This window comes from Scyliorhinus canicula, chromosome 6, assembly GCF_902713615.1.
Source record: "Scyliorhinus canicula chromosome 6, sScyCan1.1, whole genome shotgun sequence".
Classification (NCBI taxonomy): Eukaryota; Metazoa; Chordata; class Chondrichthyes; order Carcharhiniformes; family Scyliorhinidae; genus Scyliorhinus; species Scyliorhinus canicula.
Genome location: NC_052151.1, coordinates 55,621,285 through 55,646,967, shown reverse-complemented (window position 1 = coordinate 55,646,967; position 25,683 = coordinate 55,621,285). Strand labels below are relative to the sequence as shown.

Genomic DNA, 25,683 nt, shown 5'->3' with positions numbered 1-25,683 from the left:
GCGAACCTGCCTCCCATCCATTGACTCTGTCTACACCTCACACTGCCTTGGGAAAGCAAGCAGTATATATAAGACCCCTTCCACTCGGGTTATTCTCTCTCTTCCATCGGGCAGAGGATACAAAAGTCTGAGAACACACACCAACAGGTTTAAAAATAGCTATTTCTCCCCTGTTACCAGACTCGTGAATAACCCTCTTATGGAGTGAACTGATCTCTCCATGCATCTTCCCTACTGTTGCAGTACTATAGTCTGTATGCTTCACCCGATGTCTATGTCGATGCCTATGGGGCTGGTTTAGCACACTGGGCTAAATCGCTGGCTTTTAAAGCAGACCAAGGCAGGCCAGCAGCACGGTTCAATTCCCGTACCAGCCTCCCCGAACAGGCTGTGGTGACTAGGGGCTTTTCACAGTAACTTCATTGAAGCCTACTTGTGACAATAAGCGATTTTCATTTCATTTTCATTTCTATGTATTGTGGCTTTGTCATATGTCCTTTGATTTTCATGTTTGAAACAAACTGCCTGGCCTGTAACCAGAACAATACTTTTCACTGTACCTCAGTACATGTGACAATAAATCTAAATCAGATACACCTGGGCATAGGGGAATCATTTTAAAGTTTGAAAATGACTCAAAATTTAGTAAATAGTGAGGAAAGCAATAAAATTCAGGAGGATAGAGACAATTTGCTGATCATTGAACCAAGCCTGACGTGGTGGTAATTGGCCAGATTGGACTTATCCTGTTTTTTTCTGTGGACAGAACATACCTGGACAATTTTGCACATTGACAGGTAAATTCATAAGATATAGGAGCAGAATTAGGCAATTCGGCCGATCGTGTCTGCTCCACTATTCTATCATGGCTGATATGTTCCTCATCCGCTACCTCCAATACTACAAACCAAGAGCTGGATTGTGAAATCAGCCAGAGCATCTCCTCCCTAGAACACATGACCCAGCAGTGGGAGTAGGCAGTTCAGCTTCCCGAGACTAAACACCCTCAATGTGATCATTGCTGATAGCATCCTGGCCTCAACACCACCTTCCCGCCCATTCTCCATAATCTTTCAAGGTAGATTCCAGTATTACTCATGTACTGGAACAGCTTGCCTGTATTTGCCTAGTTCTGGCTCAGCTGTTTCTTGTCAGCATGTGAAGTGAATCGAATTGGCGGAGGACTGGCAGCTGTGGAGCTGGGGACCTCAGGAGGAATCAGCGATGGATCATACGCTGGAAAGAAACCAACATTCTTCTGGTTTGCCTTCTACCATCCAGGCGGTTCAACAATAGTGGAGTTGTTGACTAATTACAGCAATCAATTCCTATCAGTCTACAAAAGACCCAACGTGAGGCAAGGAAATCGCTCGTGGTGGAGGGCTTGGGGAACATGTTCTTTTCAACATGCTACATTTAGAAAATGTGTCATGTCTCTTGATCTCCCATACTGCATCCCAAAATATGATTTTCTGAAAAACAATCTAACTTGCATTTCACTGAACTACTATTCAAACATAGTTGTTAATCATTCATCAGAGTGGGAATGCAGGATGGTGACAATGAGGACCGAGTGAAACGAGGAAGGGGTGCTGAATTGGGAGCCGGTGCACTATCTCTGGTAAGTTTTTCTCAAGCTATAATTTAGATCAACAGTCAAACACTGACATAAAACTTTAAAACTGTAGTTAAAAATTCTAGTTAACTGCAACTGCCTGGCCGTGGCAATTATCGTACAATCAATTAAAACTGGTTGCCTGAGTAGGTATTAATTACTGTAGCAGGAAACTGACTTCGCAGTTGCAACTTGGGTGTGAGTCACCAGCCCTCTATAAAAGCAACTGCATCGAGTGGGACGACAGAATGCAGACGTCGACACCTGGGTGCGACAAGGAACTGATCGATGTCAACCTGAGAATTTGATGTGGATGGGAATTTGGTGCAGATGGGGCAGGAGGTGTAACTTTTTATATCTTTTTTTCAACCTCCTATAGCTAGTGAGTGTTCAAAGGCACTAATTAGGTGAGCAGGGAAGTTGGTAAGTTTTAAGGTTTTATCCCTTCAAATCGGAGTTTAAACTGGTACCGGGGAAATATTAATACTACATTAAGTTTATAGCTTAACGAATTAAACTTCTCAACATTACCACAGATAATAAAACTGGATTCTCCTCCTCCCACTTCCTCTCCAGCCAAAGATGCCCTTAGCCCTGGCATCATGCAGACAATATTGTCTTCGGGACTCTCAATCTCAACTGCAGAGAAGCTTATTTCCCTAAGTTAGTGTCTCCCATTAGAACTACTTTCCATTTTACCCTTCCATTTGAGTAACTCCCTGCTTCCATGGTGAGTTTGCTCATCCAACCTGCCCCCCATGAAACAAGCTGCAAGAAGCATCATTGCTACCTTCTGGATCCCCATACCTGCCTCACTCACGATTAAACCTCTTGGCCCTGATCCATGGACCCAATCTAACACAAGGGGTGTGACCGCGTTCTGGAACAAGGTGTCCAGGCAATTTTTACCCTCCTTGCTGTGCCATTGTGCCCAAAACTCAGACTTCAGCTCATCAACTCTGAGCTGAATTTTCTGAAGCTGCACACACTTTTTGCATGTCTGGTTGCCCTGGTTCATCAGATCTCTCTTGTTACAGCGGCAACACAGCACCTCCATGCCTTCTTTATTTTGTTTTACTTCACAAATTAGGCTGCAGGTTTAGTTAAATTGGAAACATGGGACATAGTCACTTGGTATGATAAAGAAAAAAGATAAAGTCGCCATAGATAACCACAGGCTGATTTCCCTTTTTGAGGGGGAGAGCTTACTGGTGGTGGTTTAATCTGAGGATCACCACACTTCAAGCGAGGGGCAAGATTGAGAAGGCCAGCCTTCGCTTGGACACTAAGATCATAAAGCTAAAACAATGGGGATTGGAATTGCTGGCAAGAGTATGAAGTTTGAGCATAAGGTGAAGACAATGGCTTTGATGTTCTCAATGTTAACAGGAGGAAATTATGGATTGTCCAAGGCTTGATGTCAGATAACAAGTCCAAGAAAATGATGATAAGGAGAGATTGAGATGGGGTGGTTAAGACTTGAGAGTTATGGGTGGGACATTGGTTAGCACTGTTGCCTCACAGCTCCAGGGTCCCAGGTTTAATTCCGGCCTCGGGTGACTGTGTGGAGTTTGCACGTTCTTCCCGTGTCTGCGTGGGTTTCTTCCCGCGTCTGCATGGGTTTCCTCCGGGTGCTCCAGTTTCCTCCCACAGTCCAAAGATGTGCAGGTTATGAAATGAAAAAAATGAAAATCGCTTATTGTCACGAGTAGGCTTCAATGAAGTTACTGTGAAAAGCCCCTAGTCGCCACATTCCGGCGCCTGTCCGGGGAGGCTGGTACGGAAATCGAACCATGCTGCTGGCCTGCTTGGTCTGCTTTAAAAGCCAGCGATTTAGCCTGGTGAGCTAAACCAGCCCCATAGGTGGATTGGTTAGGTGGATTGGCCACGCTAAATTGCCCCTCGGTGTCCAAAAGACTAGATGGGGTTACTGGGTTACGTGGATAGGGTGGAGGTATGGGATTAAGTACTGTGATCTTTCCAAGGGCTGGTGCAGACTAGATGGGCCAATGGCCTCCTTCTACACCGCAAATTCTATGAGAGATGGATATATGGAAGCTGGTCCCATGTCTTCAGGCAATGCTTTCAAAGGTAGCAAAGAGATGGATCGAAAGATACACTTTAGGGGGTTTGCAAGAGGCAACGTTGTGTGGTGGGAAGAGATGCATTGCGTGAGGATGCAGACAACCATGTTAAAAACTTCAGACAAGTCAAAAATAGATAATGAGTAGATAATGCTGGATAAACACGACGGGCCTGGCAGCATCTATGGGGACAGAGTTAACATTTCGAGTCCATATGACAGCATTACAATCATTCACAGAAGATTGCATTTAAAATTTTGGATCGGCCAATTTTGGGGGTACAATGCCAGGTCAGAAACCTAACAGAAATTCAAACATGGAGATGTGAGAAAGCTGATCACGGATTTGGGAAGCGACACTGTGAAAGAGCTTGGAAAGAAAAGGGTGGTTGGAGATGGAGTGGCGGGTCAAAGTGAAGAAGTGTCAAGCAATGGTTTTTGGAAGAAGCGATGATGACAGCTTTGACCAAAGGCAAGGCATTACCGGAGGAAAGAAAATAATTGACAATGTCAACTACCCTGGGGATCAAGTTTGATGAACATCGATTTAATGTGAATAAGGTCAAGGGAATAAGAGATGGATCTCATAGTGGAAAAACAAACAAACACAGGGATATTCCTGTTTTCCTGGATGGCCCTGGAGCAGCTGGTAATTGTCATCCAGTGCTTTCTCTCAGTATATGATCCAAGTTGACTAACGTCAATCTCTTTTGAGATTAAACAGGAATTGGAATTCATACATTCACTGTTCAAATCAAGCCAAAATTAGACACAATATTAAAACCAAACGAGTCCAGAAGGTAACAAAAGTGCTTCAATATAAAATTACATTTATTACTTGAATGACAACAATATGTTTGACACATGGAAGAAAATGCATCAGATATCATAAAATTTTACAAAGATTAAAGAGCATAGGCATGCCAAGCATAATTGCAAGGAGGTGGGATGGGATGCATAGAGTCACAAAGGTGCAATAAAAAATAACATGGCCAGGAACACAGAGGTTCTGCTGAATTTAACAGCAGGGTCCTATTCTTTTTTTTGTTATTTTCTTATGCTTTCTCCTGGTAACTGGCCAAATTGTCAGGGCAGCTGCAAGACAGGAAAAGCTGGGCAGGATTTTACAGCCAGGTACCCTTGAGAGAGATCTTCGGCAATCAGTCGGGAATGCAGGCTGTAGATCAGGCATTGGGAGGGGTGGGGGTGAATGTTTGTGGGACAAATTATAGATCTGGCTTTATTATCTTCACTCTGGAAAAAGTCAAATGGACTCGAAATTTAACTCTGTCCCCACAGATGCTGCCAGACCCGCCGAGTTTATCCAGCATTTCTGTTTTTATCATAGATCAGGGTTTGGTGTGGGTAAGTGTGGGGAGAGGAAGTTCACCGATTGTGGTAGCTGGAGCTAGATAGGCGCCAATAGGCAATAATCAGCAGCAGGGAATTGGAAGGTTTTGCTGGGGGTTTGACAGTTGGGTGGATGAGCACTTCCCTTCCTGGTAGACGAGCTACATGGTAAATGCATTCACAGACTGGTGCCTGCATCTTCAAAAACTGGCTGGCAGCAACTGAATTTAAATCAGTCTCCTAGTTGCACTATTAATGAAGTGCCCTCCCTTCCAGCGCATGATACATGCATGGCATTCTATCTGCCACCAGAAAAATGACAGTAGGAGGGTGCGTATCAGGTTGGGATTTTGCTTTTAAGTGCTCAAACTCCCACCGCTTAAGGGAATGGGAGGTTACTACTGAGGACAATGTGCAACAGCTATTTTTGATTAGTTTTAATCACAGAGCCAAATGTTGTCATCTGTTATTCTGTGTAACAGCAATCGTAGAGTAATGCCTTTTACTTTTCCCACAGTGCAACATCCAAATGTAATGTAAAGCAGATCAAATGTTACAGTACAAACAAAGAGACTGATTTTTGATTTCCACAGAGAAAAATGAAAGGAATCTTGGAATGCAACCCCTAAACACTGGCAAAAATTCAACAATTCCAGGTAATGTCACAGTAAAGCAGCAGCCCTTAATATAATAAAGGAATAATATAAAACCAGATTGGGACAAATATTACTATCGTTTTTCTGGAGCGCATTTCTGCAAATCACATAAAATCATGCGCAACTATGATTTTGCAGACCTGACCAATCATGAAAAGAATGCTATAAGCAATTATAATTTAATTCATAGGATACTATTTAGGTGAACCTTATTGCAGTGATTCAGATGTTAGCAGCCAGGGCCCACAACGGGTGAAATAGCCGTAGACTTTGAAAGCAAAGTGGGCTTGTTCACATTAGAAAACGGGAACTTTGTGGTCAGCAAAATGTTTTCAAAATGAATATGAGAAACGATGAATTTGATTTATACAAATTACTCATGTTGATGAAGGATTAAAATATGTGTCAAACCTGAAGTCATCAAGTATAGTGTCGTAGGGTAGAGGTGGCATCAGTCTATGTACGACTGATGTTTTTAATTTGAGAGCACTTAACGTTAATGTTGGCTGCAGGAGGTGTTCTAATCTGCGCACTTAAATTCCACGCAAAACATTCACAGGGAAATCAGAACAAATGTAGTCTAAAGAGGCAGCACTGAAAATAATGCCTTGTCTTGAAAGAGAAACCGATTTGGAAAATGCTAAGACATTAACAAAAATATAATTGAAAGAAAAATGCAAAACTCCATACAGCTATTGCTTGTTTAGCACTCTTAATGTGTCCCTAAAAGTTATGTGCTAAACAAAAACATGAGAAAAGAAAATCCCATAAGGAAACACATAATAAGGGCGGGTTACTTTTCTGATAATGCAATTTTCACATACTGGCTGCACTGGCTGCATTGAGCACAACTGGCCCAAAAATCTTCTTACTATCTTTCATTAATTCTCACTAACTTACTACCTCTTTGCCCTTACTTCATACTCGTCGTCTATATCTCCTGACTCTCGCACTCACTGCTTCCCTCCCCCATCCCTCGTGCTAGCTGCTTCCTGCTCAGTACCTCTTCTGACACTCCCGCTGGCCACTTCCCTCTGCTGACTTTCCTGCTGGCCGCTTTTCTCACCCAATCGCCGTGCTCACCACTTCTTTCTTCCAACCTTCCTACTTTCCACTGCTGACTCATGACCTCTCACGACCCTCCCTCTCACTTACAATACAATTAAGATAATGAATTAAAGGCTCTTTACCTAACAGTTTGTTTCAACCGTGTGAACATAAATAGCCAACATTTTTACTACAGATTGGAGGGTAGCTAATATAACCCCGCTATAGAAAAAGGGAAGGAGAGAAAACAGGAAACTATAGAACTGTGAGCCTAACGTCAGTAGTAGGAAAGTTGTTGGAGAATCCAAGGATTTCATAGCACAACATCTGGAAAGTAGTGGTGTAATCAGACAAAGTCAGCATGGATTTACAAAAGGAAAATCATGCTTGACAAATCTACTAGAATTCTTTGAAGAAGGGCAGCACGGTAGCCTTGTGGATAGCACAATGGCTTCACAGCTCCAGGGTCCCAGGTTCGATTCCGGCTTGGGTCACTGTCTGTGTGGAGTCTGCACATCCTCCCTGTGTGTGCATGGGTTTCCTCCGGGTGCTCCGGTTTCCTCCCACAGTCCAAAGATGTGCAGGTTAGGTGGATTGGCCATGATAAATTGCCCTTAGTGTCCAAAATTGCCCTTAGTGTTGGGTGGGGTTACTGGGTTATTGGGATAGGGTGGCGGTGTTGAACTTGGGTAGGGTGCTCTTTCCAGGAGCCGGTGCAGACTCGACGGGCCAAATGGCCTCCTTCTGCACTGTACATTCTATGTAACTAATAGAGTTGACCAGGGAGAACCTGTGGATGTGGTTTATTTAGACTTTCAGAAGGCTTTCAAGAAGGTCTCACATAGCAGATTATTATGTAAAGTTAAAACGCATGAGATTATATGTAGTGTCTTGAGATGCATAGAAAGCTGGTTAGCAAACAGGAAGTAAAAAGTTGGAATAAATTGATCTTTTTCTGATTGACAAGTAGTGAATAGTTGGGTACCACAGGATCAGTGCTCGAACCCCAATTCACATGATATGTTAATGATTTGGGCGAGAGAATTAAATGTATTATCTCCAAATCTGCAGATGATACAAACTTGGGAGGGTGAACATGTATTTTTCTTTCATTCGTTCATGGGACGTGGGTGTGCCAGCATTTATTGCCCATCACTAATTGTTCCTGAGGGGGAACTTAAGAGTCAACCACATTGCTGTGGGTCTGCAATCTGCAGTCACATATAGGCCAGACCAGGTAAGGATGGCAGATTTCCTGCCCTGTAGGATATTAGTGAACCAGATGCATGGTTTCAGCAATCGACAATGGTTTCATGGCCATCAGTAGACGCTTCATTCCATATTTTTTCTGAAATCAAGTTTCACCATCTGCAGTGCCAGGATTTGAACCTGGGACCCGAGAGTACTCTGGGTCTCTGAATTATTAGTCCAGTAACAATACCACTACGCCACCGCCTCCCCTGTTTTATCAACATGATTGAATGTTCGAAGAGGTGACCAGGTGTGTCAGTGAGGGAAATGCATTTGATGTAGTCTCCTTGGACTTTTGCTACAGTCCCACATGGGAGATCGATAGCGAAAATTGGATCCAAAATTTGCTGAGTAGCAGGAAGCAGAGGCTGTGGAGCGTTTTTCTGACTGAAAGCCTGTGTCCAGTGGGGACCCACAGGGATCAGTTTTGGGGCCCTGCTGTCTGTGATTTATATAAATGATATAGATATGCATGATCAGTAAGTTTGCGGATGAAACAAAAATTGATGCAGTGGTAAACAGTGATGAAGATACCCTTCGATTACAGGAGGATATAGACGGGCTGGTCAGCTGGGCTGATCAGTGCCAAATGGAATTCAATCCAGACAGGTATGAGGTGATGCACTTGGGCAGGACAAAAGGGAAATCATGATAAACGGCAGGGCCCTGGAAAGCACCAAAGATCAAAAGGATCTTGGTGTGCATGAACACCAGTCCCTCAAGGTAGCAGAGCAGGTGGATACAGTGGTTAAGAAGGCAAATGGTATAGTTGCCTTTATTAGCCGAGGCATAGAGTTTAAGAGCAGAGAGCTAATGCGGGAACAGCGAGCGCAGTGAAACGTGGTAAATGCGCTTTGTTTCCATTTAGTTAAATCATGCCCCTTGTCTCTGAGACGGCATTCAATTCACACCCATTTACCTTTATTTGTGCCTTCAAATAATGTACCTTGTTACAAATCATAGAATCATCGAATTTACAGTGCAGAAGGAGGCCATTTAGCCCATCAAGTCTGCACCGGCACTTGGAAAGAGCACCCTAACTAAGCCCACACTTCCATCCTATCCCCGTAACCCAGTAACCCCACCCAACCTTTTTGGACACCAAGGGCAATTTACCATGGCCAATCCAACTAACCTGCACACCTTTCGACTGTGGGAGGAAACCGGAACACCTGGAGGAAACCCACGCAGACACGGGGTGAACATGCAGACTCCGCACAGGCAGTGACCCAAGCCGGGAATCGAACCTGGGACCCTGGAGCTGTGAAGCAACTGTGCTAACCACTATGCTACCGTGCCGCCCAGAATACCGTATGCATTCAGATAGAATAAATAGCCTTAACTTAGTCTTTATAAATTTTTCACAATCTGATCCTATTTGATATCAAATTTTAACTGTGGGCTCTGCTGCAGGCTAGAGCTCAGTATGTTGCACCACCATACTTCCCCTGCAATTTTATTTTCAAATGTTTGCATGAAAGCTCCTTCGATACTCAAGCATACTTAAAGACAAAACTGAAGGCAAAGCACTTCCTCAACCACTACATTCCCCATACTTATACTATCCAAACCACAAACCACAACTTTTTGGAATAAGTGCCCCTCCCTAAGAAAACTTAACACTATTTAAACAACTGCATTCCTCATATTTTGCTGCAGTTACGATATCAATCACACTAGAAGAACAGGAACACAATTAAAATTGTGTTGCATCTGATTTTTAATTTCTTACATTTGAGATTAAAAGAATGTCTAAGGGACTTTCTTTTGTTCCCAAGAGGACCAGCTGCTTGTCTCCATTCTCCCCCCAAATTAGGGCTAAAAAAATGTTGTAGATGTATTGCAGCTAGGCTGGCCACAATAAGAGCAGAAAAACATTGGTTAAAGTTTCCAGCTGGAAACTCTAAATTCTGATAAAAAATCACATTTGAAATATTGCCGTATTTTTCCCTACTGTACCAATGAATTGGAGAGACATTGAGGTAGATGTTTCCTCTTGGGGAGGGGGAAACAGAAATCAGGACTGTTTCTGGGTCCAAAACCTATCCCTGGTGAGAAACAGTGGGCGCGATTCTCCCAAAACGGGAGAAATCGTAAGGCTGGCGTCAAACCCGGGCGGGTTTGACGCCAGCGCGCCCCTTCCCGACCGGGAACCGATTCTGGTCCCCGGTCGGGGCTAGCAGCCCGACGCCGTAAGCTCCGGCATCACGGGCTTAACGAATTTCGTTAAGCCCGCTTGCCGGAGTTAGCGCCGGCTGACGCGTCATATGACGTCAGCCGCGCATGCGCGGATTGGAAGACTCCAACCCGCGCATGCGCGGATGACGTCATCGCGTATTTGCGCGAAACCCACGCATGCGCGGGCCGGGATGCCCCTCAGCCGCTCCGCGAATGGATACTGCGGGGCGGCGGAAGGAGAAATAGTGCGCGGGCATCGGGCCCGCTGCCCGCGATCGGTGCCCACTGATCGCGGGCCCATGGCATCCTTGGCACGGCCGTGGTACTGCCGTGCCAATCGGTGCCATGGTTATAAAAAGCGAGTTGTTCCCGCCGTTTTTACGAACGGCCAGACCAGGTGTGTTTGCCATTCGTAAAAACAGCGTAAAGGGCTGGGACTTCGGCCCATCTATCAGCTTTGAATCACTGCCGGCCGTAAAAAAACGGCGGCAGCGATTCGTGTCGGGAGTTGGGCGGCGGGAGAATAGCGGGAGGGCGGGAAAAATGTCGGGAAGGCCCTCCCGCTATTCTCCGACCCGTCGTGGGGGGCGGAGAATCGCGCCCAGTAACTCCTTGGAATTGTCACAGGAGTGCCCTCCTCGTTGGCATGGATACAGGTTCTCTATCTGTGGGCAGGCTCTCTAAGCTGGAAGGTCAATCAGAGGTAATGGCTCCAGAATTAAATGGCCTTGTGCATGAAGGATGGTGACCTAAGTAGAGTACTAAAAAGGAGGAATACATTTTCAGGGAAGTGGAAAATTGAATGGGGGAAACATCAGCAAATGTCCTAATTTAAAGTTTTGGTTTTTCACAATATCCGCAAATATGACTGCCAGTGTTTAATTATAAAGAGTTCTGTGTTGGGGACCCACGACTATTAGTAACTAGATTTAGTTTATCGAAAAATTAATTTAACATAAAAGCCATTCCACGCACCAAAATAAAAAAATATCTGTCCGATCAGTTTTGGTTGAAATTCAACCCTTCTCAGGGGGAAGTAGCAGAAAGGCTGAATTTTCAGACCAAAGTTCTAATATTTACTTAGTTCCCTGGGCAAATCTCCAATTTCTTCAGGGTACATACATCAAAAGGTAAAAGTGTTGAGAAAGTAAATTTGTAACGGAGATTTCTTCCACTGATTTCTCTGCCTCAGAAAGTGGAAACATTAAATTATTAATGACCTGAATGAATTTTCATCCGCACCAAAGCAAACAAAGTTCAAGCCACAGTTTCACCTCCTACTTTGCCATAATGCTCCTCTGTCTTGTTTTGGACTTGCAAAAAATGTGACAAGCCAAGCACACTCACAAAATAAACATCAGATTCAACTCTTCCACTCACAGCTAACTTCATACCCCAAGCTTCAGCATTCAGAATCCAATAGTAAATTATGAAAGTTTTGGGCCCTAAACGTTCATCTTTGTCAGATGGAAAAGATGTGATGATTTTGGAAACTATAATACATTTAGAATATGAAAAGCAATGTTTTCTAAAATGAAAATTGTGAGAGCACACAGAAGCAAAACGTAATTCAAAACATGGCTTTGCGATAGTACAATTTATGCCTTTCAGAATTAAAAATTATCACATGCAAAGGGTGAACCGTATTCCAAATCTAGACACTCAGTAAAAGCTATATATTAGGATTTAATAATTGGATTTCAAGTGAGCTATATCACAAATCCAAATTTCTAGAGAATTTTCAATTAACAAATGAAAAGGTTTGAAAATGTGGGTGACATTTACACTTTCATTTTGTCGAACGATTATTTTTCTCAACAGATTGGCATGTTTTTTTCACATTCACAAGAGTTTGTGGTAAGCAGCAAAAGGGTAGCTTGGCATATATTTCAATGAGACCTCTAAATTTAATTGTATTACACATGGAAAGAATAAAATTGCAATGACAAGCAACCAACTTGAGGAACACTTTCCAAATTTGCAGAGCCACCACAGGCAAAAAAAAAACCTCAATGTGATGGAAGTCAGTGCGAGAAATATAAACAAGAAATATAAACTCGAGACGCAACATATTTTCCTTTAAGTGTAACAATTATATTGTCATTTAATGGAACAACATCATAGATCTATTCACGGCATTAGTTGGGAGTTAAAGATTTTCAAATTATGTTTACAGTATCGACCTACCTGAGGACTTCAATTTTACTAGTCCACTTTCAACATCAACAGGTCAACAGGAAGGTGAAAATACAAGTTATTGTTCCATACAACCAATTAAATTGGTAGATGGAGTTTAATTTAGATAAATATGAGGTGATGAATTTTAGTAGATCGAATTGGGGCAGGACCTACTCAGTTAATGGTAGGGAGTTGGGGAGAGTTATAGAACAAAGAGGCCCAGGATTACAGTTCATAGCTCCTTGAAAGTTGAGTCACAGATGGACAGGGTGGTGAAGAAGATATTCAGCATGCTTGTTTTCATTGAATACAGGAGTTGGGATGTCTTGCTGAAGTTGTACAAGATATTAGTACGGCCACACTTGGAATACTGTACAGTTCTGGTCACCCTATTACAGAAAGGATATTATTAAACTAGAAAGGGTGCAAAAAAGATTTACAAGGATGCTACGGGGATAGTTGAGTTATAACGAGAGGCTGGATAGATTGGGACTTTTTTCCCTAGAGCATAGGATGCTTAGGGGTGAACTTATAGAGGTCTATAAAATAATGAGGAGTATTGATAAGGTAGTTGGTCAACATTTATTCCCAAAGGTAGGGGAGTCTAAAACTAGAGGGCATAGGTTTACGTAAGAGGGGAGAGATACAAAAGGGTCCAGAGGGGCACTTTTTCACACAGAGGGTGGTGAGTGTCTGGAATGAGCTGCCAGAGTCAGCAGCAGAGACAGGTATAATTTTGTCTTTTAAAAGCATTTAGACAGTTATATGGGAAAGCGGGTATAGAGGGTTATAGGCCAAATGCACGCAATTGGCACTAGCTTAATGGTAAAAACTGGGTGGCATGGACAAGTTGGGCCGAAGAGCCTGTTTTCATGCTGTATACCTCTATGATTCTAAAGTGATTCCATAAATATTTCCACTACAACTGGTCATAGACAAATCCAACTTATCCATAACAAGCACTCCTCTAAGACATCAGAATGTGACTGACACCAATTAAACTACAAGATACCAAATGTGACTTTTGTATTGACTAAATACTCGTAAATTTTAAATACTTAGAAACAAAATAATTTTAAAAGTAGTTTGCAATACTGAGTATAAAACTAAATTCGGGAACAATTGTAAATTCTATTGTAAATTCAGTATAGAAATGAATGATATCTTCTTTGGTCTGGAGGATGGTACAATTCAACACAAGGTTGTCTCAAGACATGAAACTGATGCCAATTAGTAAATCGAAGCATCACCTATTGACATTTCTTAAGTGGCAATGAAAAGAAATCCTCCATGACCTGTTTACCACTTCACCCAGTGAGCCTGATAAACCCAACCACTATGAAAAACATGAGCATCAATGTCATTTTGTGAATGGGGTTTGAACAATTTCAGCGTTCCGCATTCCACAACTGCTCTAGGTTTTTAAGAAAAGGATTATTTGGTCCCCTGGCCAACAGGCAGTCAACAACAGGGCTCAAATAACATGGACTCAAAAATGTCTTCATACTTTAGTTGTCAGTCTGGGTAGAATTATGTCCATTGACTGCATGGATCAAATCAGAATAGAGTCCAGCACTTCTTCAGAGTCATGGAGTTGTACAGTGCAGAAAAGGCCCTTTGGCCTATCGAGTATGCACTGACAATAACTACCCTTAATTTTACGCTAATCCCATTTACCAGCACTTGTTCCATATCCTTGAATGTGATGGTGTTTCAAGTGCTGATCCAAGTGTTTTTAAAAGCTATAAGGTTCCCAGGCAGTGTATTCCAGATTCTCACCACCCTCCGAGGGAAAACATTTGTTCTCAAATCCCCTCGGAATCTCCTGTCCCTCATCCTAAAACTATGGCCCCTTGTAAGTGACCCCTCAACCTAGGGAACAGCTGCTTCCTATTTACCTTGCCATAATCCTTCATACACCTCAATATTATCCCAACATTCTGTACAGTTCCAATATAACATGTTTGCTCTTATGATCTATGCCACGACTGATAAAGCAAGTGTTCCATATGCCTTAACTACCCCTATTTATATAATGCTTCTGAATTACAGCTGGCACACCTACCGAATTCGCTGAAAAAATCTAAAATTCCAAATAACAGGAGCATAGAGAATCAAAAGCCACGACTCAATTCATGATACTTTGGAAATGGGCTAAACAATTTGCTGCAGTATTTTCTGGTGGTGAAATCTCCCACAAGGTCCAAATGGTTAACAGCTAAATAACGTTACACAGGATCATAAATGATGGTTCCCAAAAGAGCAGTCAGTAAGAAAAATGAAAATACATAATTGTCAGTGAGACCATTGTAGGTATAGATTAGATGCACACCATAATCACAGCCTTTTATAACCAAGAATTTTGTTGGCAAAAGCACAGGAGGGGAATTTGACCATATTGGCGAGGGCCTGACTGTGAGGTCCCATGCATGACTTTCAGGCACACTACCGTCTTAAGTCTCTGGTTCTTTTCGAGGAGTGTTTTCTTCACACACTCAAATGAAAGCACAAGGAAAGTAAAAGCATCACTGAACAACAAATCCTATGGTTTTGAGATTAAAGAGGTAATTTTACCTAGTTCACCATCAGGGTCTGGTTGGATGTCCATTTTATGAAGATTTAAATCGGTTGAGGTGCAAAATATAATGTTTTACTTGAATACAGTGGTTCCCCACTGGACAACTTGGGTGTAAATAACTTCTGAATCTCCATTTTTAAGCCACACAGAATATGAAATTGCCTGCTTTGATTTCTGGTATGTGCTGAGTTAACAGATTTCAGATGGATCACAACGATTGACACAGTACAGAAAATCAACCCAAGAATCCCACTCTCAATTTTTGCTTGCTGTAGTGGCCCCGTCCATAGCAGAACAGCAATTGTGATGCATGCCTTTGCGAATACAAGCTCTGGTTCAATTGTGAAGTTTCCGATCTTCCGATAGGCTGTCCACCACTTATAAGTCAAATTACCACTTGGCCATGGTGCCAAAAAGTGACTGTTGGCTGAATCAGCATCACCAGAACAAGAAAACATGGAGAAAAGCGAGAACAATGGGGGCAATTCTCCAATTTCATTGGAGAATCCAATACCGCACCTCGGAGAATCGTGCGCCGGCATTGGGGCATCATGGCACGGTTGCAGTGATTCTCTGGCCCGGCGCGGGGCGGGGCTCGGAGAATCGCCCCCAATAGCTTGAAAATAAATTCAATAAAATGAAATGTCAAATTGGGACCAGTTGAAATTCAAATCTGCTGTATTCAGAGGCACGAAAAATGTTTTCATGGGAGATAATTCTATTCCCAAAACAATAAATCCCCAATGGGATCAAGTTGTCATTTTTCAGATTCCATTCCTCAAGGAGGGAGCCTTATTTCTTGCTCTTGTCCTATTATGAGGTGTTTGGTCAGAGCAGCATCCATGGATACTTTTGAGAAAGCTGCACACCGACTGTTGCCTGCAATTGTTTTTATTCATTCACAGGATGTGGATGTCACTGGATAAGTTAGCATTTATTGCCAATACCTATTTGTTCTTGAGAAGGTGGTGGTGAGCTGCCTTCTTGAACGACTGCAGTGCCTGTAGGTACATCCACAGTGCTTTTGGGATAGAAAGTGCAGGATTTTGGCCCAGTGATAGTGAAGGAGTGGTGGTATATTTCCAAGTCAGGATAATGAGTGACTTGGATAGATGCAGGTGGTCCCAGGTGTCTGCCGCTCGTCTTCCTAGATTGTAGCGGCCGTGAGTTTGGAAGGTGCTGTTTAAAGAGTCTTGGTGAATTCCTGCAGTCCATCTTGTATATGGTACAAACTGCTGACACTGCGCGTCAGGTATGGGGCGAGTGAATGTTTGCGGATGAGGTGCCGATCAAGCAGGCTGCTTTATCCTGGATGGTGTCAAGCTTCTTGAGTGTTGTTGGAGCTGCACTCAGCCAGGCAAGTGGAGACTATTCCATCACATTCCTGATTTATGCCTTGTGGAGTCAGGAGATTAGGTTATTCACCACAGGATTCCTAGCCTCTGATTTGCTCTTGTAGACATATGGCTAGCCCAGTTCAGTTTTTGATCAATGGTAACCCTTAGGATGTTGATAATGAGGCATTCAGCAATGGTAATGCCATTTAATATAAAACGGCAATGGTTAAATTTTCTCCTGTTGGAGATGGTCATTGCCTGGCACTCGTGTGGCATGAATGTTACTTGCCATTTATCGACCTAATCCTGGACAATGTCTAGGTCTTGCTGCATTCGGTCGGATATGGACTGCAACAGCATCCGAGTCATTGCTAATGGGGCTGAACATTGTACAATCATCAGCAAATATCTCCACTTCTGATCTTATGATGGAAGGGACGTTATTAACGAAGCAGTTGAAGATGATTTTGCCGAACACACTACCTTGAGGAACAATGATGTCCTGGAACTGAAATGATTCACTTCCAATAACTATAACCATCTCAACCAGTGGAGAGTTTTCGCCTGACGCAACCTTCCCCCCCCCCCCACCCCTCACAACCCAAAATTGGGAAATGGGCCAACCATTTAGCAAGTCCAAAACATCACTTGAGTGATAAGTATACTTCACTGTGCTATCTCGGACTCTGGATGGTGACATTTAGGATACGTCACAAAAGTGGGACGCACCAAACATTGCTCGTTTGACAATTTGATGTTTCCCTTCAAAGTATTCAACTCGGGCCTGTCTCACTGAAGTGTTCTGAGGGAAAATAACATTTCTCCAAATTTTTAAAAAACAAAAATGGAAATTAAATCATTCTTTCACAACACTCTTATACACTGAATAAAACAATCTATTTGATTCCAGAATGTACTGTGCAGTGGTCTACGTCAAATCAAAGCAATGGAACATTTTAAATCATTTGTTGTGCAGCTATAGGTATTTACTCACATACCTGAACTGTGGAACCGATCTCTGCAGCAAATCCGCCTGTCATTGGAGCTTCATGGCTAATCAGCAACCGCCCAGTTTTCACAACAGACTAAAATAGCAGAAAAATATATAATTTGACATATAAATGCAAAGCTTTGAATGCAATACTGAACATTTACCAATATAGATCAATTTCCCAAAATTCGTAATGGAAGTGCAGCTCTTAGAACAATATTTAATTGTCCCAAAGTAATACATAATAATAGTGGCTTAATTGTTATTTTACTTCCACCACAGTTTGACAACTCTACAGATAATGTAGGATGATGCTGCTTGAAGAGCCGATGTGTCATTTTAAAGGCTGGCATTTGCTTTTTATGTTTGGCACTGACATTAACATCCAACTCTACAGTTTTAATTAAATAGAGTATTTAATATGTTCACTTTCCCTGCAGCATATATGTTGAGCATGAGAGCTATACAGATAATTGCATATTCCACAGTATCAGACACCATAAGCCTGGTTAAAAAATGTAAACTTGTATGAATGATATCCTTAACTTGAAGGAGAAGGAAACATAAAACAAACAACAAAATTCCTCGGCAATGCTGTGACATGTGCAAGAATAGTTGCCAACATTGTAACCTTTTATTTTATTTATTCTTTCACGGGATGTGTGCATCGCTGGCAAGATTAGCATGTGTTGCCCATCCCTAACTGCCCTTGAGAAGGTGGTGGTAAACTGCCTTTTAGAATCACTGTAATCCATGATGTGTAAGTACACCCAAATTGCTGCGCGAGTTCCACGATTCTGATGCAGCTACAGTGAAGGAACGGCAATAAAGTTCCAAGTCAGAAAGGTGTGTGCCTTGGAGGGGAACTTGTAGGTAGTGGTGTGCCTATGAATCTGCTGGTCTTGTTCTTTGAGGTGGTAGTCACAGGTTTGGAAGGTGGTGTCAAAGGAGCCTTGCTGAGTTGCTGCATTGTATCTTGTAGCTGATACACCCTGCTGCCACAAGCGTCAGTGGTGGACGTTGAAGGGGGTGGATGGGGTACCCATCAAATGAGCTGCTTTGGCCTGGATGGTGTTGAGCTTCTTGAGTGTTGTTGGAGCTGCACACAACCTGGCAAGTCAAGAGTATTCCATTGTACCTCTGACATATGCATGTAGATGCTGGACAGACTTTGGGGCACCTGTCGCAGACCCAGTCTAGTAGTCCTTTAGGACTCAGCCAGCTTGGTCAGGCATGGGGCTACCCTGCCACTCTTGGCGATTGGCATCAAGGACAATTATGGAATGCTAGCTTAGTCAGCAACGCAAACATCCCGTGAAAATATAATTGAAAAAAATCTTATAGGGGAGGCAGTAGCATAGTGGCATCATCACAGGACTGGTGATGCATGGACCGAGGAAATACTTGGGGACGTAGGTTCAAATGCCACCATGGCAGATGGTGGAAATTGAATCCAATAAATATCCGGAATTAAAAGTCTAATGATGACCATTAAATCATTGTCGATCATCGGGAAAAACCTACTAATGTCCTTTGGGGATGTAAATCTGTCCTCCCCTGTCTGGCTGACATGTGACTCTAGATCCACAGCAATTTGTTTGCTCTTAAATGCGGTGTTTGTCACTTCTTATCCATAATGGCCCTCGAGTGGCTGGAGTGAGCCATGTTCTTGAATTGCTGTAGTCCATGAGGTGTAAGTATGCCCACTCTGCTGTTAGGAATGGAAAGTGAGGTGCCAACCTGGTGTAGCTAAAACAAAGGACCACTTTCATGCCAAATAGCATAAGCAGCAAGTAATAGAAAGAGCTAAGTGATCTCACAAACAACAGACCAGATCAACCTCTGCAGTCCTGCCACATTCAGTTGTGAATGGCAGTGGACAATTAAACATTTCACGAGAGGAGGAAGTTCCACAAATATCCCCATCCTCAATGACGGTGGAGCCCAGCACATCAGTGAAAAAAAACAAGACTGAAGCATTCAAAATAATTTTCAGCCAGAAGTGCCGAGTGGATGATCTATCTCGGTCTCTCCCAGATGACCCCAACGTCACATATGTCAGTCTTCAGCCAATTTGATTCACCCCACGTGATATCAAGAAATGGCTGGAGGCACTGGACACTACAAAGGCTATGGGCCCTAATAATATTCCGGCAATAGCGCTGAAGACTTGTGCTCCAGAATTTCCCCACTCCCAGCCAAGCTGTTCCAATACAGCTACACAGGCATCTACCTGGCAATGTGGAAAATTGCCCGGGAATGTCCTTACACAAAAAGCCGGACAAATCCAACCCAGCCAATTATCACCCTATCAGTGTACTCTCAGTCATCAGTAAAGTGATGGAAGGGGTTATCAACAGTGCTATAAATATAGCAATAATCTGCTCACTGACGCACAATTTGGTTTCTGCCAGGGTCACTCAGCTCCTGACCTCTTTACAGCCTTGGTTTAAACATGGACTAAAGAGATAAACTCCAGAGTGAGTGTGTCTGCCCTTGACATCAATGCAGCATTTTATCGAGTATGGCATCAAGGAGTCCCAGCAAAACTGGAGTCAATAGAAATCAGGGGAAAGCTCTCCACTGGTTGGAGGAAAATGGCTGTCATTGTTGTGAGGTCAGTCATCTCAGTCCCAGAACATCACGGCAGGAGTTCCTCAGGTAGTGTCCTGGGTTCAACCACCTTCAGCTGCTTCATCAATGACCTCCCTTCCAACATAAGGTCAGACGTGGGGATGGTTCACTGATGATTTCACAATGTTCAGCACCATTTGTACTTCCTCAAACATTTAAGCAGTCCACTTGCAAATACAGCAAGACCTGAAGAATATCTAGACTTGGGCTGGCAAGTGGCAAGTAACATTACCGCCACACAAGTGCCAGGCATTGACCATCTCCAATAAGAGAGAATCAAACCATCACCCCTTGACACTCAATGGCATTATCATCGCTGAATCCCCCACAATCAATAACCTGGGGGTTACCATTACCTCAAAACTGAACTGGACTAGCCATATAAATACTGTGGCAACAAGAGCAAGTAAGAGGCTCAGAATTCTACAGCGAGTAACTCACTTCCAGAACCCCCACAAAAGTCTACAAAGCACAAGTCAGGAGTGTAATGGAATATTCTCCACTTGCCTGGATGAGTGCAGCTCCAATAACACTCAAGAAGCTCAACACCATCCAGGACAAAGCAGCCCACTTGAATGGCACCCCATCCACAAACATTCACTCTCTCCACCACCAACGCACAGTTGCAGTAGTGTGTACCATCTAAAAGATGTACTGCAGGAACTCACCGAGGCTCCTTCGGCAGCACCTTCCAAACCTACGACCACTACAATCTAGAAGGACAAGGACAGCAGTTACATGGGAACACCATCACCTGGAAGAACTCACCACCCTGACTTGGAAATATATCGCCGCTCCTTCACTGTCTCTTGAGTCTAAATCATGTAACTTCCCCGTCCTCCCCCAATAGCACATTGACTGTGGCCTTTCAAGAAGGTAGCATACCACCACTTTCTCAAGGGCAATTAGGGATGGTCAACAATTCTTGCCTATCTACAGAAGCCCACATTACATAAAAAATAAATTTTAAAAGCTCGGAACTGCTCTTATAGCAACAGTATTTACATTGTTTGGTCCAGTTCACTTTCTGGTCAATGGCAATTCCCAGGATATTGGTTGTGCGGGGGTTCAGCAATGGCAATTCCATTGAATTCAAGGGGAGCAAGTTAGATTTTCGTTTGTTGAGAGACAGCGCCGGCCCTAGGGTTGCTGGCGCCCCGGGCAAGCTGAACTTCGGCGCCCTTGGGGGGGGGGGCGGGGCCGAGGAGGGGCAGACCCGAGGGGGGGGGCGGACCCGAGGGGGGGGCGGACCCGCGGTGGGGGCGGACCCGAGGGGGGGCGGACCCGAGGGGGGGGGGCGGACCCGAGGGGGGGGGGGGGGGGCGGACCGAGGGGGGGACCGAGGGGGGGGGGGGCGGGGGGAGCGGACCGAGGGGGCGGACCGGGGGGGCAGCCCTGGGGAGGGCGGCCACCGCGCATGCGCTGGTTGGCACCGGCCCAACTGCGCATGCGCGGGACCCGAGTCTCTGGCGCCCCCTCGCACATGGCGCCCCAGGCGACTGCCCGAGTTGCCGGTGCCTTGAGCCGGCCCTGTTGAGAGATGTGTTACACAAATGTTACTTTCCACTTATCGGTCCAAGGATTCATGGTGTGAAATAAATTGGCTGAAGCCTGATATCTGTGATTCTAGGGACCTGAGGACTGGCCAAGATGAATCATCCACTTGGTTGCAAATGATTCAGCCTAGTCTTTTACACTCGTGTGTTCGCCTCCACTGTTGTAGTAGTTGGGGATATTTGTGGAGCCTCCTCTTCTGAGTGGCTGTTTATTTGTCCACCAACATTCATAACTGGATGTGGCAGGACTGCACAGCTTTGATCGGAGCCCTTGAATTGGAATGGCTTATCTCTATTTATCACATGCTGCTTCTGCTCTTTGTCATGTAAATTGTCCTGTGTTGTAGCTTTGTACTGATCCTGGCATGCCTTCCTACATTGAAGCTGATGCCCCAGCTTGATGATAACGGCAGAGTGAGGGATTTGCCAGACTATGAAGTTACAAATTATGCACATAGAAGATTACAGCACATAAACGCGTTACAGAATCATGGGAATCCCTACAGTGCAGGAGGCCATTCGGCCCAACGAGTCTGCACCGACCCTCTGAAAGAGCACTCTACCGAGGCCTCACTCCCCCTATCCCCATAACCCCACCTAACCTTTGGACACTAAGGGGAAAATTTAGCATGGCCAGTCTGACCTGCACATCTTTGGACTGTGGGAGGAAACCGGAGCACCCAGAGAAACCCACGCAGTAACGGGGATAATGTGAGAACTCCAGTCACCCAAGGTCAGAATCGAACCCGGGTCCCTGGCGGTGTGAGGCAGCAGTGTTAATCACTGTGCCACCGGGCCACCTAATAGGCTGAGGGAATAAGTCAGCTGTGATGGTTTCTTCCACATGAGCTACCCAATTAAAACCCACTCACTTGCTTATTCTCTGCATCCTTCAATGCTTTTTTAAAAAAAATAACTATGCAATTCCTTCCTACAATAAGATTAAAAATTTATGCTTCAAAAATGATTTGTGACTCTAACCACCCTTCAGGTGAAGAACGTTTTATTGCTAACTCAACTCTTGAATTTTTCTTAATGATTTTTTTTTACATTTGCTTCTTTGGATCATTCCTTCAGCCGAACAGTACAAGTAATCAATATTTACTTTATAACGTTTTCATAAGGTTTGAAGGTGATGAAAAATGGAATATGTTATCAGCCAGGAGAGGAGAATCAGAAAAAAAGAACTGGATGAAGTCTTGTTAGCTGCTGTCTGATAGTTATGTTATACATTCTTTTCAACTGTACTGATAATTAGGAGCCGTTGGTGGCCTCTTTCGACTTCCTGCTCCACAGAGTTATTAAAAGAATCCGTTCTGAATGCAAACAAAGATTTTTTTTTTAAATATATATTTTATTGAAGCATTTGTAATTTTCACCATTTAACAATTTAACATTTCTTAAACAACCGAGCGTGCCAACACACACATTATAATAACATACCCTACTACCCTCCCACCCTATCTCCTGATTACCTGTATATTAAGTTCCCTGTCCTTGTCTTACACTACCCTGCCTCCCATTCCCATTCCCCACCCCACCCCGCTACTTCTGACATTCAATTTTCCTTCAAGAAGTCGATGAACGGCTGCCACCTCCGAGGAAACCCCTGGGTTGAACCTCTCAAGGCGATCTTAATTTTTTCCACACTGAGAAACCCTGCCATGTCACTAACCTATACGCCTGATTTTGGAGGCTCCGAGTCCCTACATCCCAGCAAAATCCGTCTCCGGGCCACCAGGGAGGAGAAGGCTAGGACATCGGCCTCCCTCCCCCTGGGCCCCCAGATCTTCCGATACCCCAAATATTGCCATTTCCGGACTCGGAGTCACCCTCCCTTCCAGGAAATGACGTGCGCAAATCGCTGCCAGAATCCCCTCAACTTTGGACATGCCCAGAACATATGTACATGATTCACCAGGCTTCCCCCACAGCGTCCGCACCTGTCCACCACTTCCTCAAAAAACCTACTCATTCGGGCCACCGTCATATGAGCCCCTATGAACAACCTTGAACTGGATCAGGCAAAGCCTGGCACACAACGAGGATGAATTAACTCTCCTCAAGTCCTTTTCCCATATTCCGACTTCCAGCTCCCCTCCAAACTCTTCCTCCCATTTCCTCTTCACCTCCCCAATTGGGACCCCTTCCCACTCCATCAATTCCTCGTATATCACCGAGACCCACCCCTCCCCAACTCTCGTTTTTGACATCACCTTATCCTGTAGTCCCCTCAGGGGGAGGCAAGGAAAGCCTGGAACCTGCCTCCGAACAAAGTCCCGTACCTGCAGGTACCGAAATCCGTTCCACCCAGCAACTCAAACTCCTCCTCCAATGCCTCCAGGCTCAGGAAACCCTCCTCAATGAAGAGATCCCCAAATCTCTCAATCCCTGCCAGCTGCCACCTCCTAACGCCCCCATCCAGCACCCACGGAGCAAAACAGTGACTATCACAAATTGGTGACCACACTGACGCCCTCTCCAATCCCATTGCTTTCGCTGTCTCCATTGCCCCCACACCCTCAGGGCTGCCACAATCACGGGCTTGTAGATCACCGAGCCGGCGAGAACAGCAGGGGAGCTGTTAGTAAAGCCTCGAAGGTCATGTCTTTATAAGATGCCCCCTCTGCCCGCTCCCAAACTGACGCCTCCCCCACTAGCCACTTCCTGGCCTTCGACATGTTGGTCGCCCAGTAATAGTTAATAAAATTCAGGAGAAATCAAGAGACAGAAAACAAGAAGAAAGTAACACATTTAGAAGGAACAAAAAGAAAAAAAACTAGAGCAGTTACAGTGGAAAGGTTATCTTTGATGGCTCTGTTGAAATACACATTAGAAAATACAAATAACATTCTAGGTTGAATCAATACTGTTGAGTTTGGCTCTTTCCTTGGGGCAGCATTACAATTGGGCTCCACACTGAGAGTTCCTATTGTTATTCTCCAGCTCCTGATGACGCTAGGTGAGGAGATATGAAAAGTTCAGGTTCAGACCTGGCTTGAGCTACCTTTATTTTTAACATTTGTTCATGGGATGTGAGGATTGGTGGCAAGGCCAGCAGTTGTTACCCACTGCCCTTAAGGTGGTGAGCCATGTTCTTGCACCACTGTCACCCATGTGGTGTAGGTACACCCACAGTGCGTTAGGGAGAGTGTCCCAGAATCTTGAGCGAGCAACAGTGAATGCACGTCAACTATCCATTTCCAGGATGATGTGTGGCTAGAAGGGGACTTGCAGGTAGTGGTGGTCTGATGTGTCTGCCGCCCTTGTCCTACTAGGTAGCAGAGATTGCAGGTTTGGAATGGGCTGTTGAAAGCAGCTTGGCAAGTTGCTGTATTATATCTTGTGTATGGTACACACTAGACTCACCTGTCCATCGGTTGTGGTGGAGTGAATGTTTAACTTAATGGAAGGGGTACCAATCAAGCAGGCTGATATGTCCTGGATGTTGTCAAGCTTCTTGAGTGTTGTTATGGCTGCACTCACCCAGGCAAGTGGAGAGTATTCCATCACAGTCCTGACTTGTACTTCGCAGATAGATGGTGAACAGACTTTGGGGAATAAGGAGGTGAGTTACTCTCCATGCTTGAATACATTAATGCTACTCAGCCTTCAGAATTGCACACACGAAATATGTGGTATAAGGCAAAAAGGCTGCAGGGGCCAACTATTGAGCCTGTGCATCGTGGCTATACTACCTATACTGCCATGATCGAATCAATATCACTGTCGCGTTAGGTACACTGGTCTAACACTGCCTGCAACTGGATGCAGCTTAGATCAGAAAGATATTCCAGACGTTGAAGTTAGTTCAATCAGGTTTATTGAACTAATAGCACAGTTCTCTGTGAGTTCGACTCTGTTAACTTAAGAGTGGTTACTCTGTCTGACTGAACCAGACTAGCTCTTAGCCACGTGGTGGAGGTGTGAGATTGTAACAACACCCTTGACTGACTCTCTAGATGTTCATCAGTGCAAAGAGGCAGAGTTTTAGTGCCTTGTGTCTTTTGTAGTCAGATCCAACCCCTGAGTGTCCTGCTTATTGGTCATATCCTGTTCTGTGTCCATTTGCTGCTTGTCTGTATATCATTCTGTGTGTGTCTGCATATCATGACAATCACCTCCCAAATGGGACTTCTCTTACTTAGGAGGGGGAGGGGGAGGGGGAAAGTGTAAGGGAAGACGATTGCTTCAATGTTACTCTCCAAATCATACAACACCCAGACTTG

At 44.2% G+C, this 25,683-nt stretch overlaps 1 protein-coding gene across 2 annotated transcripts in view; it reads right to left on the bottom strand.

The window, feature by feature from the left end:
* The window catches only part of bckdhb (branched chain keto acid dehydrogenase E1 subunit beta), a 380,244-nt gene that overhangs the window by 96,190 nt on the left and 258,371 nt on the right, over positions 1 to 25,683 (bottom strand). Inside the window, exon 9 of one of the 2 annotated variants that reach the window (XM_038799321.1) lies at positions 17,272 to 17,358. The exons of the other annotated variant lie outside the window; for it this stretch is intronic. Coding sequence (XP_038655249.1) covers positions 17,272 to 17,358 — 87 coding nt within the window. The remainder of the gene's footprint in view (positions 1 to 17,271; positions 17,359 to 25,683) is intronic. 2 annotated transcript variants of the gene reach the window in all.